Genomic DNA, 13,918 nt, shown 5'->3' with positions numbered 1-13,918 from the left:
AAAAACATGTTCAGTTAATCCAATCACCGTTTTGTGGTGAAATCACTTGATTAAAATAACAACAATAATTTCCCTCGTTACTGATGGTCTATAATTGACAGGCTTTACCCACCTGCACTTCGTGAAAAAGTGGACAACATTTGCCCACCTCTTGTCACTGGGCACTTCACTTGTTGCCAGTGAAAATGTTTAAAAAAATCGGTCATAGTCACGGCAATCTCTTCTCATGCCTCCCACTTCCCCACATTAAACACCATCTGCCATTTTGCTCTCCACTTTTCCAACTGGAGAAATGGCAGCTTTGAATTTTCCTCACCTATTCACAATTCTAACAATTATTATGTCATTTGTATATGTACTACTCAGCCCACCGAGAGTTTCATCTGAATCATTTTATACAGAGGACCCAGCACTAATCTCTACCGAATACCACTGGTCAGACTTCCATGAGAATAACACCCTCCACCACTACTTTTTGTTTTCTATTTCCAAGCCAATTATAGAAACATAGAAAATAGGTGCAGGAGGAGGCCATTCGGCCTTTTGAGCCAGCGCCACCATTCATTGTGATCATGGCTGATCATTCACAATCAGTAACCTGAGCCCAACTTCTCCCCATAATCCCTTGATTCCACTGGCCCCCAGAGTATCTAACTCTCTCTTAAATTCATGCAGTGATTTGGCCTCCACTGCCCTCTGTGGCAGAGAATTCCACAAATTCACAACCCTCTGGGTGAAAAAGATTTCTTCTCACCTCAGTTTTAAATAGCCTCCCCTTATTCTAAGACTGTGTCCCTGGTTCTGGACTCCCCCAACATTGGGAACATTTTTCCTGCATCTAGCTTGTCCAGTCCTTTTATAATTTTGTATGCCTCTATAAGATTCGCTCTCATCCTTCTAAACTCCTAAATTATGAATCTAATCTTCCATGTCTCCATGGATCCCATGTTCTTTCATCTTTAGAATCAGTCAGCCGTGTTGAAAGCTTTAATTAAGTCCATGTAGATAATTTCCATTGTTCTACTCTCATCAATCATGTGTGTAACCTGCTCAAAAAACTCAATCAAGCTTGTAACACATGACCTCCATCACAAAAAAAGTCATGTGACTATCGTCAACAGATGTAAGTAGATCATATCTCTATGTAAGTAGATCCTATCTGCTGTGGGAACCCACCCATGGAAGACGGAACCCTGGACGACCAAACAAGACGATGCTGAAGACGTTGATGGAAGACGCATATGTAGAGACAAAAGAGGAGCTTGCTAACTGTATGGAGGACAGAGATGTGTGGTGCCTCCATCACCGCGCCTGTCAGAAACCAGCACCACTGCGTCACTAATGTTTTCAACGATTTTAAATTAATTAATTTAAATGAAATCTTTATAGCAAAGATAGACACAAAATGCTGGAGTAACTCAGTGGGACAGGCAGCATCTCAGGTGAAAAGGAATGGGTAATGTTTCGGGTCGAGACCCTTTTTCAGACTACATCTCTATAGCATCTCAGTGGTGTAAGACTCGCTAGCCCATAATTTCCTGGTTTGTCCCGGCTTCCCTTTTGTTTTGTGCTGCTCCCTTTGAACTGTTTTTTTTTTGTGCTTGTGTGCTGTGATGTGTGTTTCTTACTGTGTTTTTAGTACCTGCTCTGATATACAGCACTTTGGTCAATGTGGGTTGTTTTTAATGTGCTTTTATAAATAAATTTGACTTGACTTAAACAAAGGAACAACATTGGATATTCTCTAATTCTCTGAAATCTTGCCTGTGGCTACAGAGGATATAAAGGTCTCTGTCCGAGGTCCCAGCAATCTCCCCGCTTGACTCTTTCAATAACCTGAGATAGATCCCATCAAGCCCTGGGGATCTATCCACCTTAATGTTGGATCAAGAGATGTAACACCTCCTTGCTCTAGATAGCAATATCTCACTGTCCTCCACACACTTCGCCTTGGCGAATACTGATTAAAAAGTACCTTTGCGCATTAATCAGTAAAAATTGATAGGCATTTACAGCAATCAATTAGAAAGGAAGGGACATTGATATTAACTGCAAGAAAATTTGAATACAAGATTAGAGAGACATCTCACTCAAGTTGTATGGGGCCATGGCCAGAGGGTGGTGAATCTGTGGAATTTATTGCCACTGAAGGCAGTGGATATTTTTAAGGTGGAAATTGATAGACTCTTGATTAGTACAGTTGTCAGAGGTTTTGGAGAGGAGTCAGGAGAATGTCAGCTGCCGTTTAATCTGTGGAATTAAATTACAGATGAATATCATCTTGAACACTTTTATTGATAAACAGTTAATGTTACAATTTCCCCTATAAAACGGTTCTACAGTACTTGCAAGAAAAAATGTTTATTTTAAAACCCAGGTAAGTACTGCTATACCCAACACTACAGAATTTTCTTGTGATTTATTTTGCTTCCATAGGTATTTACATTTCAGAAAACAGATATTCCTGGCATTTGTTTTTTCCCCCCATAATATGATGCATTGTACTTAAACACAAAAAGTATACGATTCAATCCCAACGTACATACAGAAAATAAGCAAAAATTAGTGTCTAGTTAACTAAAATAAAGGCGAGCACAGAACATGAAAGTAATATATCATCTCACAATTATTTTGATAAGAATCAAAGCTATTCCCTTACACGTCAGTTTCTTATGGTAGGCAGTTGCATTGCTTAATGGTAGACAGCCCTTTTAGTTAGAAATGTGCAAAAATACAAGTCAAGAAAGTGAAAACAGCTTATAAACAAAGTCAAAGTTCCCCAAATTTCCTCCAAAGCTACATTTGAAATTGACTTTATTTTTGTGGAGGCCATTTCAAACCTATTGCTCTCTGGTTTGAGTTTGCAACGAGCATATTTGGTGTCTTGGTAGAAAGCATCCTGATATAGTGGAGAATATGCAAGAGCATTATCATAAAAATGTTTGAGTGAAATGGTTCACTACAGCTTCAGATTTTGGTGGGGTATAATTTTCAAAAAAGGAAAAAACAAGAAAAAATCTACATACATAAATCCAAGTAAATAAGCCAACATGTCAGTAACATCAAGTAAAAATTCAAAAACAAATCTGATTGAGGTGAATTGTTGCAATCACCCTGTCTTAGAAACGAAATCCCATCCATATATAGTGTGCAGGACTTTAATAAAAGTCACGTTGTATGAATCGATCTGGAAATAGTTGAGAAAATATGATCTTTTTTTAAAATTGCTGATCAAATTTTCAGATCAATTAAATCTCAACCTATTATATTTATCATACAAGTATTTGTATTATGTGAAAACTCCGCTTCCACTAACCCCTCTATCCACCCCACACACAGGATATTAGCTGATTTTTTAAAACTTTCAAGTGGTTTGAATAAATAAATCATTCCTCTTCATTTCTTGGAAATGCTGCAGCCCTTAATATGTCCATACAGTTCACCAAAATAAGCACCCCAGTTAGATGTCTCCAATGCCGTGTAATTGGATTTTTCATTTTATCCAGTGCATTTTGCAGTTCTTGTAGTACATCCCGGTATCCATCTCCAAATTGGATGCTCCACGTGTAAAGAAAGTCATATGCAGGTTTCCACATAATCTGCAGAAAGAACAATTACATTGTGAATTAAAAACTTTGACAAAAGAATCCCAAACAATTGCCCAATCTGCTCTGTAGATTTGTGAAACTAGCATCCTACCTCATGACCAATTTCTCCACTTCTGGTTCTGTGAGGTGCTTCGTATGCATCTATTTGCTGCTTTGGTAGTTTGGCGAGTTTTTCTGCCAGCTCTCTCCAACGAACGCTGAGCTCCACGGCGGTTGAGAGCATAACCACATCCTGAACAATTCGAACCACTATTCCTTGGCAATCCAGCTTCAGCAGTCCCTATAAAACAAAGTATCCAGCCAAATATGTTAGCATAACTAAGCTTAGGTCTGCTCATCTAATACATCTCTAATAATTCAAGATCAAAAAATATTGCTTATAAGGATGATTGCATTCTGCTGAAAACATCTCAGCAACATCAATAACTATTTTCACATCCTAATCAAAAATATTCCAGTTTATTAAGCTCCAAACAGATGCTTAAAGGATGTGAAAGATAAAAGGTTTGCAATATTTATTTGCATATGAATAATGTGTATTTTGTATTTTTGCAGCATGCGCCTTCACTCAATGCTTTACTATTTTAAAGTATTTGAAAAAGGTCAATAACGTAGCTTTTAGGAGTAATTTTAATACAAAAGTGTATATTCTGGCCCGATGGCAACATTCTCAATCACAACTCAAATGTTTCCAGTTTAATGGAAGAGGGACTGGTCACTTATTTAAATATTCATCAGAATATTTTCTTCAATTATAGGGAGAGATTGGATAGGATGGGTTTGTTTTCCTGGAGCAGAGAGGTATGCAAAATTATGAGGGAGATATGTAGGACAAATGGCAAGAAATATTTTCCTTTGTATATTAAAAAAAAGGCGTAAGTAAAAAGTGAGAGGTTGAGATTTAGAGGGAATCGGAAAGGGACTATTTTTAGGGGTTGGGATTTGGAGCATTGCCTGAGGTGGAGGTGGTAAAGTAGGGTGTGGACTAAATATAGATCGACTGGACTAATATACATGTGTACTATGGTCATGGTGAGCTGATGGGCCTGTTTCTGTGCTCACTAACTCTGATGAGGCTCTCACTAGGGTCTCTTCTACATCCCGCAGCTCCGCTCTTGCTCTCCCTCCCCCCATTCGTAACAAGGACAGAATCCCCCTCGTTCTCACCTTCCACCCCACCAGCCAGCGTATCCAACAAATCATCTGACAACATTTCCGTCACCTACAACGGGACCCCACCACTGGCCACATCTTCCCATCCCCTCCCCTTTCTGCGTTCCGCAAAGACCGCTCCCTCCGTAACTCCCTGGTCCACTCGTCCCTTCCTACCCAAACCACCCCATCCCCGGGCACTTTCCCCTGCAACCGCAGGAGATACAACACCTGTACCTTTACCTCCCCCTTCAACTCCATCCAAGGCCCCAAACAGTCTTTCCAGGTTAGACAAGAGATTCACCTGCACCTCCTCCAACCTCATCTATTGCATCCGTTGCTCTAGATGTCAACTTCTTTACATCGGCGATACCAAACGCAGGCTCGGCGATTGTTTCACTCAGTCTGCCTTAACCAACCTGATCTCCCGGTGGCTGAGCACTTCAACTCCCCCTCCCACTCCCAGTCTGACCTTTCTGTCATGGACCTCCTCCAGTGCCATAGTGAGGCCCACTGGAAATTGGAGGAACACCACCTCATATTTCGCTTGGGCAGCTTGCAGCCCAGTGGTATGAACATTGACTTCTCCAACTTTAGATAGTTCCTCTGTTCCTCTCTTCCCCTCCTCCTTCCCAGTTCTCCCTCTATCTTCCTGTCTCCACCTATATCCTTCCTTTGTCCCGCCCCCCGACATCAGTCTGAAGAAGGGTCTCGACCCGAAACGTCACCCATTCCTTTTCTCCTGAGATGCTGCCTGACCTGCTGAGTTACTCCAGCATTTTGTGAATAAATACCTTCGATTTGTACCAGCATCGGCAGTTATTTTCTTACACAACTCTGATACGCAGTCACTCTCATTTATGATGTTAGAATTCCTCAGCAAACTTGTCTAGCATTTAATGTAGAAATAATTGACATCAATGTTATCTAATACAGCCTAATGAAAATATTATATAAAATGTATAAAGATGACATGAACTATTTATAATAGTGGAAATATTCTAGCCAGTCACCATTTATAGAAAACAAATTATAATTAATGACCATAGAATTTATTTCTATGAAAATTATGATTTCTGAAGAGTGGAGACAACTGTGGTCAATAGACAATAGGTGCAGAAGTAGGCCATTCGGCCCTTCGAGCCAGCACCGCTATTCAATGTGATCATGGCTGATCATTCACAATCAGTACCCCGTTCCTGCCCTCTCCCCATACCCCCTGACTCCGCTATCATTAAGATTTCTATCTTGAAATCATCCAGAGAATTAGCCTCCACTGCCTTCTGAGGCAGAGAATTCCACAGATTTACAACTCTGAGTGAAAAAGATTTTCCTCATCTCCGTTCTAAATGGCACCCCTTATTCTTCACGCATGTGAATTTTCTGCTTTCTGTGGATTTCCGTGTTTTTAAAGTCCATTTTCTGCACTCTTTGCAAGGTTTCCGCATTTTTCACTTTGCCAAATAAACGGAGAAATACGGGTAAACGGATAAACACAAAAATCTGGAGTAACTCAGCTGTTCAGACAGCATCTCTGGAGAAAAGGAATAGGTGATGTTTTGGGCCGAGCCCCTTCTTCAAACTGATAGTCGGGGAAATGGACCTGACCTCTTCTTGGGCAGATATCAGTCCAGAGGTGCTGCTGCCCCAGGAGAGGGAGAATATTTGGATGTTTGGGAAGGAACCAGAGGGATGGAATTATTTTGAGGGCCAGATTAATTGCAGGGTCTTAAAGATGGATGGTGATTTGGATGGATGGTGGGGATCAGATTAAGAGTATGAGCAGGCCAATGAGTTTTGAGGCATTTGTTTGAATTTGAGCAGATAAGATGTGTCTATACACATCAGAATTCATTATGCTACCACCATCAGCAGTTGTATCATCAATAAAGATAAGTGAGCTAGTACCTTCATCAGCTATACATGCCCAGGCCATAACACCCCCCATCACTGTGTTTCACAGATGAGGTGGTATGCTTTGGGTCTTGGGCAGTTCCTTCTCTCCTCCATACCTTGCTCTTGCCATCACTCTGATATAAGTTAATCTTCGTCTCATCTGTCCACAAGACCGTTTTACAGAACTATGGTTGCTCTTTTAAGTGGCAAACTGTAATCTGGCCATCCTATTTTTGCAGCTAACCAGTGGTTTGCATCTTACAGTGTAGCTTCTGTATTTCTGTTCATGAAGTCTTCTGCGGACAGGGGTCATTGACAAATCCACACCTGACTCCTGAAGCGTGTTTCTGGTCTGTTGGACAGGTGTTTAGGGATTTTTCTTTATTATAGAGAGAATTCTTTTGTCATCAGCTGTGGAGGTCTTCCTTGGCCTGCCAGTCCCTTTGCGATTAGTAAGCTCACCAGTGCTCTCTTTCTTAATGATGTTCCAAACAGTTGATTTTGGTGAGCCTAAGGTTTGGATGATGTCTCTAACAGTTTTATTCTTGTTTCTCAGTCTCATAATGGCATCTTTGACTTTCATTGACATAACTTTGGTCCTCATGTTGATAAACAGTAATAAAAGTTTCCAAAGGTGATGGAAAGACTAGGTGCTGAAAGCCTGAGTAATTACAAACATCTGTGAATCCATGTGTCTCAAACATTATGGTATGCTGAAATGGGGGGACTATGTATAAACACAGCTGTAATTTCTACACGGTGAAACCAAAATGTATAAAAATACCGTTTTAATAAAATCTGACAATGTGCACTTTAACCACATGTGATTTTTTCTATTACAAATCTCAAATTGTGGAGTACAGAGGAAAAATAAATAAATGATGGGTCTTTGTCACAAACATTATGGAGGGCACTGTATGACTAATCCATAAATGTTCTTCCACACTTCACCTCAACTTTAAAAAAAAGAAATCTACCATGGCCCTTGTGGCACAAAGCTTAAGGGGGTAATTGTTTTATGTTACATGTGCGAAAAACTGCAAATAAAAATATTGTTCTTGGAAAGTTATTCTTAACAGTCCTAGAATTGTACAGCGTGGAAATGTGCCCTTCAACCCGCCACATCCATGGCAACCTTTTTGACCACACTAAGTCTGTTCTTAAATGCAGTGATAGTATATGAACCCATCACCTCCTCTGGAAACAAGTCCTAGATATCGACCACTGTAAAAACTGCCCTCCCCAAAATCCCTCTAAATCTCTCCCATCTCACCTTAAAACTATGACCACTTGTTTTTGAGATCTAATTCATGCCTCATAATTTATACCAATATATCAGGTCACCCATCAGCCTCTGTTGTTCCAGGAACAACAAACACAGCCTAGTCAATCTCTCCTCAAAGTTATCAAAACTAGGCAACATGCCAGTAAATCTCCTCAGTACTCTCTCCAACACAATCATATCCTTCCTATACACAGACACAAAATGCTGGAGTAATTCAGCAGGTCAGGCAGCATCTCTGGAGAAAAGACATAGGTGACGTTTTGGGTCGAGACCCAACTTCAGTCTGAAGTAGGGCCTCGAGCCAAAACGTCACATATTCCTTTTCTCCAGAGATGCTGTCTGACCCGCTGAGCTTCTCCAGAATTTCATGTCTACCTTCGGTGTAAACCAGCATCTGCAGTTCATTCCGACACATATCCTTCCTATAATGTGGTGACCAGAACTGTATACAATATTGAAAGTGTGATATAACCAGTGTTTATAAAGTTGCCTTTATTTTTTATTTTTTTAAATTACTTTTGTTCTGATGCAATGGTTTGGAACACTTCAAGAGCATTCAAGAATTTCCAAATTGTTTTTAGTGTAGTTGAGAAGTACAAGTCAACTCAGTCTTTGGAAAGTGCAGTAGGATTTCATTGGAATGCATCCATTATCTTATTGCTGCTCTTGAAATACCTTCAAGAAATTCTCTCTTTATACAAACATGTTGAAACCCAAACTAACAAGTTTTGTTACTACAGGTAAAATCATTATGCTCAGATGCTGTTGAATTCCTAAAACTTGGAAAATCACTGTGACAAGTATTCCATTAAAAGGAATGCAATTTGGAACTTAGCTTCCATTCTGAAGTTTCCAAAGTGGTATGAAAATTTCTACTGCTTGATGAACACCTATAAAAGACATGTGAATCAAAATGCTTTGCCCAAAACATTAATAAGGGCATAGCAAATTAATCACATCATCCAGAACCAAGACAAATTCTTCACTCAATTTTAAGCCCACAGCATAATATTGTCCCTTATTTATCGTCAGATGGTATTTTCACAACAGCTAAAAAGATGTTTGTTTAAAATGCAAAAAAGATTTATTCAGATTATGCAAAGGCCATGTCCTAAGCCAAATAGAGTTCTGCCCTTTTCTGCTTCCAACACTGGGCAAAATTAGAAAGCACTACTTGTATACTCTGATAAAGTTCTGCTTGGGAAGCTGCTCTGAAAGGTTAGATTGCATGGGATCGCGAGCGAGCTAAATGCAAACAGAGTCGGCTTTGAGGTAGGAAGCAGACAACAGTGGTGGGAGGTTTTTTTTTTTTTAATGGTCTGGAGGCCTGTGATTAGTGGTGTTCCTCAAGTGTTAGTGCTGGGGGCAATGTTGTTAATCATCTATATCAACAATTCGGATGAGAATGCACAAGGCATAATTAGCAAGCCTGCAGATGACACTAAAATAAATGGTATTGTACTCAGTGAAAATCAAAAATTATAGTTGGGCCTTCATCAGCTGAGCAAGTGGACCAATGAATGGCAAATGAAATTAAATTCAGTTAAGTGAAAGGTGTTGGAATTTTGAAAATCAAATTGGGGCAGGAACTTCACGGTGAATGGTCGGGCCTGGGGAGTGTTGTGGAGCAGAGGGACCTAGGAGAACAAGCACATAGTTCCCTGAAAGTGGTGTCACGGGTAAATGGGGTGGCGAAGAAGCCTTTTGGCACAATGGCCTTCACCAGGGAAATGAGTATACAAATTGGGATGTTATGTTACAGTTGTACAGGATGTTGGCAAGGCTACATTTGGAGTATTGTGTTCAGTTTTGGTCGCCCTGCTATAGAAAAGATATGCAGAGGAGATTTACAGGTTTGTTGCCAGAATCTGTGATTCTGAGCTATAGGGAAGTTGGGTAGGCTGGGACTTTATTCCTTGGAGTGCAAGAGACTGAGGGATGATCTTATAGAGATGTATAAAATAATGACGGAAATAAATAGGATGAATGCAGTCTTTTCCCCCAAAGTAGGGGAATCAAGAACTAGAGGACATAGGTAGGTGAGAGGGGAAAGATGTAAAAAGAATCTGAGGGCACCTTTTTTCCTCACAGAAGGTAGTGAATGTATGGAAGGAGCTGCCAGAGGAAGTAATTGAAGCAGGTACAATAACAACATTTTAAATTCAATTGAACAGGGATATGGTTGGGAAAGGTTCAGGCTGATGTGCACCAAACACAGGCAATTGGGACCGGCTTAGATGGGGCATAATGGTAGACATGGACAAGTTGAACTGAAAGCATGTTTCTATGGGTCTATGAATGAACAATTTTCATTCCTAGCACTTTATGACTGTCATAAGCAAACCTTATGAATATATTTTGTAAACAGTTATCAATAGTGCAAGGATGCGGAACTGGAAGAATCTTGTTGATAAAACAAAGTCTAGCGAAAACCTGGTGACATGATAAATAACTGAACAAGGTTATTCATTTGCATCTGCAATCTCATGTTCCAAGGTTATTCATTTCAACGATTGTTGTCACTAAGTAATTTTACGACATTGTGAACTGGTAGTTCTGAATAGCATGAACATAAAGGGCAAGAATGCAAAGAACACAATGTGCAAGAATGCAAATGACAATAAAGATTAGAGACCTCGATCATTGGGTGACTATTCACAGAACTCCTGAAACCTCGCAGCATTGGGGGAGTTCATTTGACTCAATGTCCGTAAAAACAAATAGCCCAACTTGCTCATCCTCTCCCAAGTCCCTCATAGAACAGTAAAACACAGAACAGGCCCTGCAGCCCATGTCTGCCCTGAACATGGTTAACACCACCCATCCATCATGGGTTCTGACCTCCCCACCATTGAAGGATTTACAGGAGTCGTTGCCTCAAGAAGGCAGCCATCATTATCAGAGACCCACACCACCCTGGCCACACTCATTTCATCCCTGCCATCGGGAAGAAGGTACAGGAGCCTGAAAACTAACTTCTTAAAATTGCATCAAACATACCGTGCGCTGCAATGATATGACAGCCTTATTAAAACTACTTACCACAATAATTTCATGAAGAAATTTTCTCTTTATCTTGTTACCGGTAGCATGGCAATCTTCTTTTAGTTTCTCCAGTATACATGCAACTCTTTCCGATTCACTCTCAGCTGGAGATCTGGTGATTTTATCCAGTGGGAGATCACTGTATCCAACCACTTCAGCAAATGGCTTCCAACTGGAAATATTATCTGTCACGATTGCACGGACAGATGAATACATGTACGTCAATTTCTTAATAGGAATGGTAACTTGATCAAGTAGCATCTTGGTTGTAACTTTCACATCTGTAAAGTCCATGACTTGCTCCTTAGAAATCACCTTCACATTTTTGCAATGCACCAAACCAACCTTTCCACGCAAGAAACCAACATACCATTCTTTAGTCCTTGTTTGACCTATTACTTTGACTTTGTCCAATCCTAGAAGTGCAATAGTGTCCCCTTTAAAATATTCTAATAAGTATTCAATCTTTGGTTGTCTGAGCACAGGTTTCAGTGCCACTCCATACTTGATAATATTAATCTCTCTCTCCTTAAATATGCGATACTTCACAGATGATGTTTCATTCGAAGAGATAGGTGTTAGCGATTCCTTGCGTTTTTGATATCGTCTTTTCACATTTGACTTAGCTGTTGGCATGGGTGTCTGGACACTGAATTGTGTTATTACATCCTGGTTGGCACCTTTAACCTGAATCCCAAGTTGAAATGAATGAATTTCTCCAGATTTAGACATAGTCAATGAAAACGGTTGTCGAAATGTCCTACCCATTGTTAACAAGGATTTGTTAATTTGCTTGTTCTGATCACTTTCCTGTATTTCATACTTTGTGTCAGCGGGAACAATTAAAAATTGAAGATCTTGTGGCCTCTCTAAAATAAATTGATGCTTTCCCCAAAGTTGAAGAACAACCGGTGGCAAATTTCTATTGTTTTTCTTCACATCTGTAAATCTCTGCGGGATTTCATTGTGACAAAAGATTGCGCAAACTGCGGTAAAAACTGGATGAATGTGTTTGGGGCCGTAAATTCCAATAGTAATCGACTTGTTCAGATAATCCCAGACTGTCATTGCTGGAGGCTGAAGAGCTTTTGCTTCAATTGCTGGAACAACATACATACAAGGACTCAGATTTTCCAGTTTTACTTGCATAACATTTTTGTATATATAGATATTATGCACCTTCTCAAAAGGGCCCTCTTTAGCATCACTACAGAAGCATAGAGTTTCAGTCATAACTTGACTCATAGGATCAGTTTTCACCTCAGCTGTGACTTTCATCTCCAAAGAGATAAAATCTTTGGTGTTGAAATTGCTCAGTTTTAGCTCCAGAAGTGGACCAATAGTAGTACAAAGATCATTATTAAGCACCTGAGGTGGTTCAATCAATGACTTAATAGCCACCTCCTGGATTTCACCAGGTTGAACATGACCTTCAGGTATATGGACACTTACGTCCGATTCAGGCAAATGAAGCGATCCCCCTTTATGGTCCATCTTACAGACGATATGCGTTTCAACAGCCTGGGTCTGCCCCCATCCAGGATTTTGACTTACATTATCCAAATCAAGGCACGATCTAGTTAATTGTCTGTGGTTTAACCATGCCGTTTTGTAAGCTTCTCTGTCATTTTGAAAAGATTCCAAGTTTGGAGCCATAAATTGGCTCACTGGACGATTATTCTGAGGAACAACTTCTTTGTTTGAAAAATCCAAAATATCCGATGCACTTTTCCACCTTCCATGCTGCTTTGCAAATGGTCTTCCAATATAGATTAGGTGGTCAATGTCCAATCCATCAGCTGAGGAGCCAATGGACTCTGCATACTGATTTTCAAACAGTAATAGTGGATTCTCATTTAATGTAGGCGACGGGTTTACTATTTTACATTCACTTTCTTTGGTAATGTCATCCAAAAATGGGTTAGATCCTGACAGACCATTCCAAAATGGGTTTGTGCTCTGAGAAACAGCATGGTTAGGAGGGTCAAATATTAGCTTATCCCATTCTTGCAGTAGATCAGGCTCTAGTCCATAACTGTTGTTATCTATAGAGGATAAGGACAGAAATAAAATGCAGAAGAGTGAAAAATATGAATGGGTACTTAAATGCCAAAAGAAAAAGTGGAACACAAACAAGACAATCAAGAGTAATAATACTGAACACTAATAATTATGAACACTAATGACTGTTTACAATGATTTATATCCAGGATGTTGAAGCTTTCACAGTCCTGGCCTAACAGGGTGAATAGATCACAAATTGTTTTGTGCCAATCAAAATAGAGCCCTGGTCTTCAAATAGATTAACAAAGACACAGATAAGAGTTGCAGATGCTGACTGCAGGTTTGCTGACAACAGCTTTCAACTGGTGGGGGAGAAAATATCAGCATTTTGCCAAATTTGTGGGTGTAGTGAAAAAGAGACATAAAAACACCTAGTCTACCCAATCCAAGATTGGTACATATTGCACCTTGGAAAAAAAAGCAGGAATTTAAATTTCTGCAGCTAAACATTCTAGCAACAGTAAATGAATCTACCTAATAAACCAGAATAGGCTCAAGAAATTATTTTACAATGTATCATTTTCAGTACCTTTTAAAAATACGTGAGTATTTGATGGGTTTTCTACAGTGTATCATTTTCAGTACCTTTTAAAAATACGTGAGTATTTGATGGGTTTTCATCCAGGTCAATCAGTGTTCCTTCTGACCTGCTGCGTGCATGTCTGGGAGAATGTGTTTTGACAGCCATTTTGATTGGTTCTGCAAACAAAGTTAAAATGGTAAACATTATTTTTCATTGTAATGGGCAAAAATGGACACGTAGCCAAATATTACATATTCCTCACAAGCATTTCCCATCTATTAGAAGGAGCAATCTGATATACAAACATACAACTTACAAAGATAAATTCTGTTGCCACTTTCCAAG

General features: G+C 39.7%; 1 protein-coding gene across 1 annotated transcript; it reads right to left on the bottom strand.

Moving 5' to 3' along the window:
- Positions 1-3,386: 3,386 nt before the first annotated feature.
- Positions 3,387-13,738, bottom strand: macc1 (MET transcriptional regulator MACC1). The gene is made up of 4 exons (XM_078428729.1): positions 13,636-13,738; positions 10,984-13,031; positions 3,700-3,888; positions 3,387-3,599 (listed from the first exon to the last, which is right to left on the bottom strand). The coding sequence occupies exons 1-4, from the start codon at positions 13,736-13,738 to the stop codon at positions 3,387-3,389; spliced, it is 2,553 nt and encodes an 850-aa protein (XP_078284855.1).
- Positions 13,739-13,918: the final 180 nt, after the last annotated feature.

This window comes from Rhinoraja longicauda, chromosome 2, assembly GCF_053455715.1.
Source record: "Rhinoraja longicauda isolate Sanriku21f chromosome 2, sRhiLon1.1, whole genome shotgun sequence".
NCBI classification, from domain to species: domain Eukaryota; kingdom Metazoa; phylum Chordata; class Chondrichthyes; order Rajiformes; family Arhynchobatidae; genus Rhinoraja; species Rhinoraja longicauda.
Note: the sequence above shows the minus strand (reverse complement) of the source record. Positions and strands in the feature narration are given on the sequence as shown.

What these genes read in the sequence shown, in the direction of transcription:
- macc1 (XM_078428729.1), bottom strand. Translation starts at nt 13,738, where the DNA reads ATGGCTGTCAAAACACATTCTCCCAGACATGCACGCAGCAGGTCAGAA. An exon ending in TTCTTCATGAAATTATTGTG is followed by an intron (nt 3,889 to 10,983) that starts GTAAGTAGTTTT and finishes TTTGTTTTATAG; the next exon opens with GGACTGCTGAAGCTGGATTG. An exon ending in GTGGAGAAATTGGTCATGAG is followed by an intron (nt 3,600 to 3,699) that starts GTAGGATGCTAG and finishes TTCTTTCTGCAG; the next exon opens with ATTATGTGGAAACCTGCATA.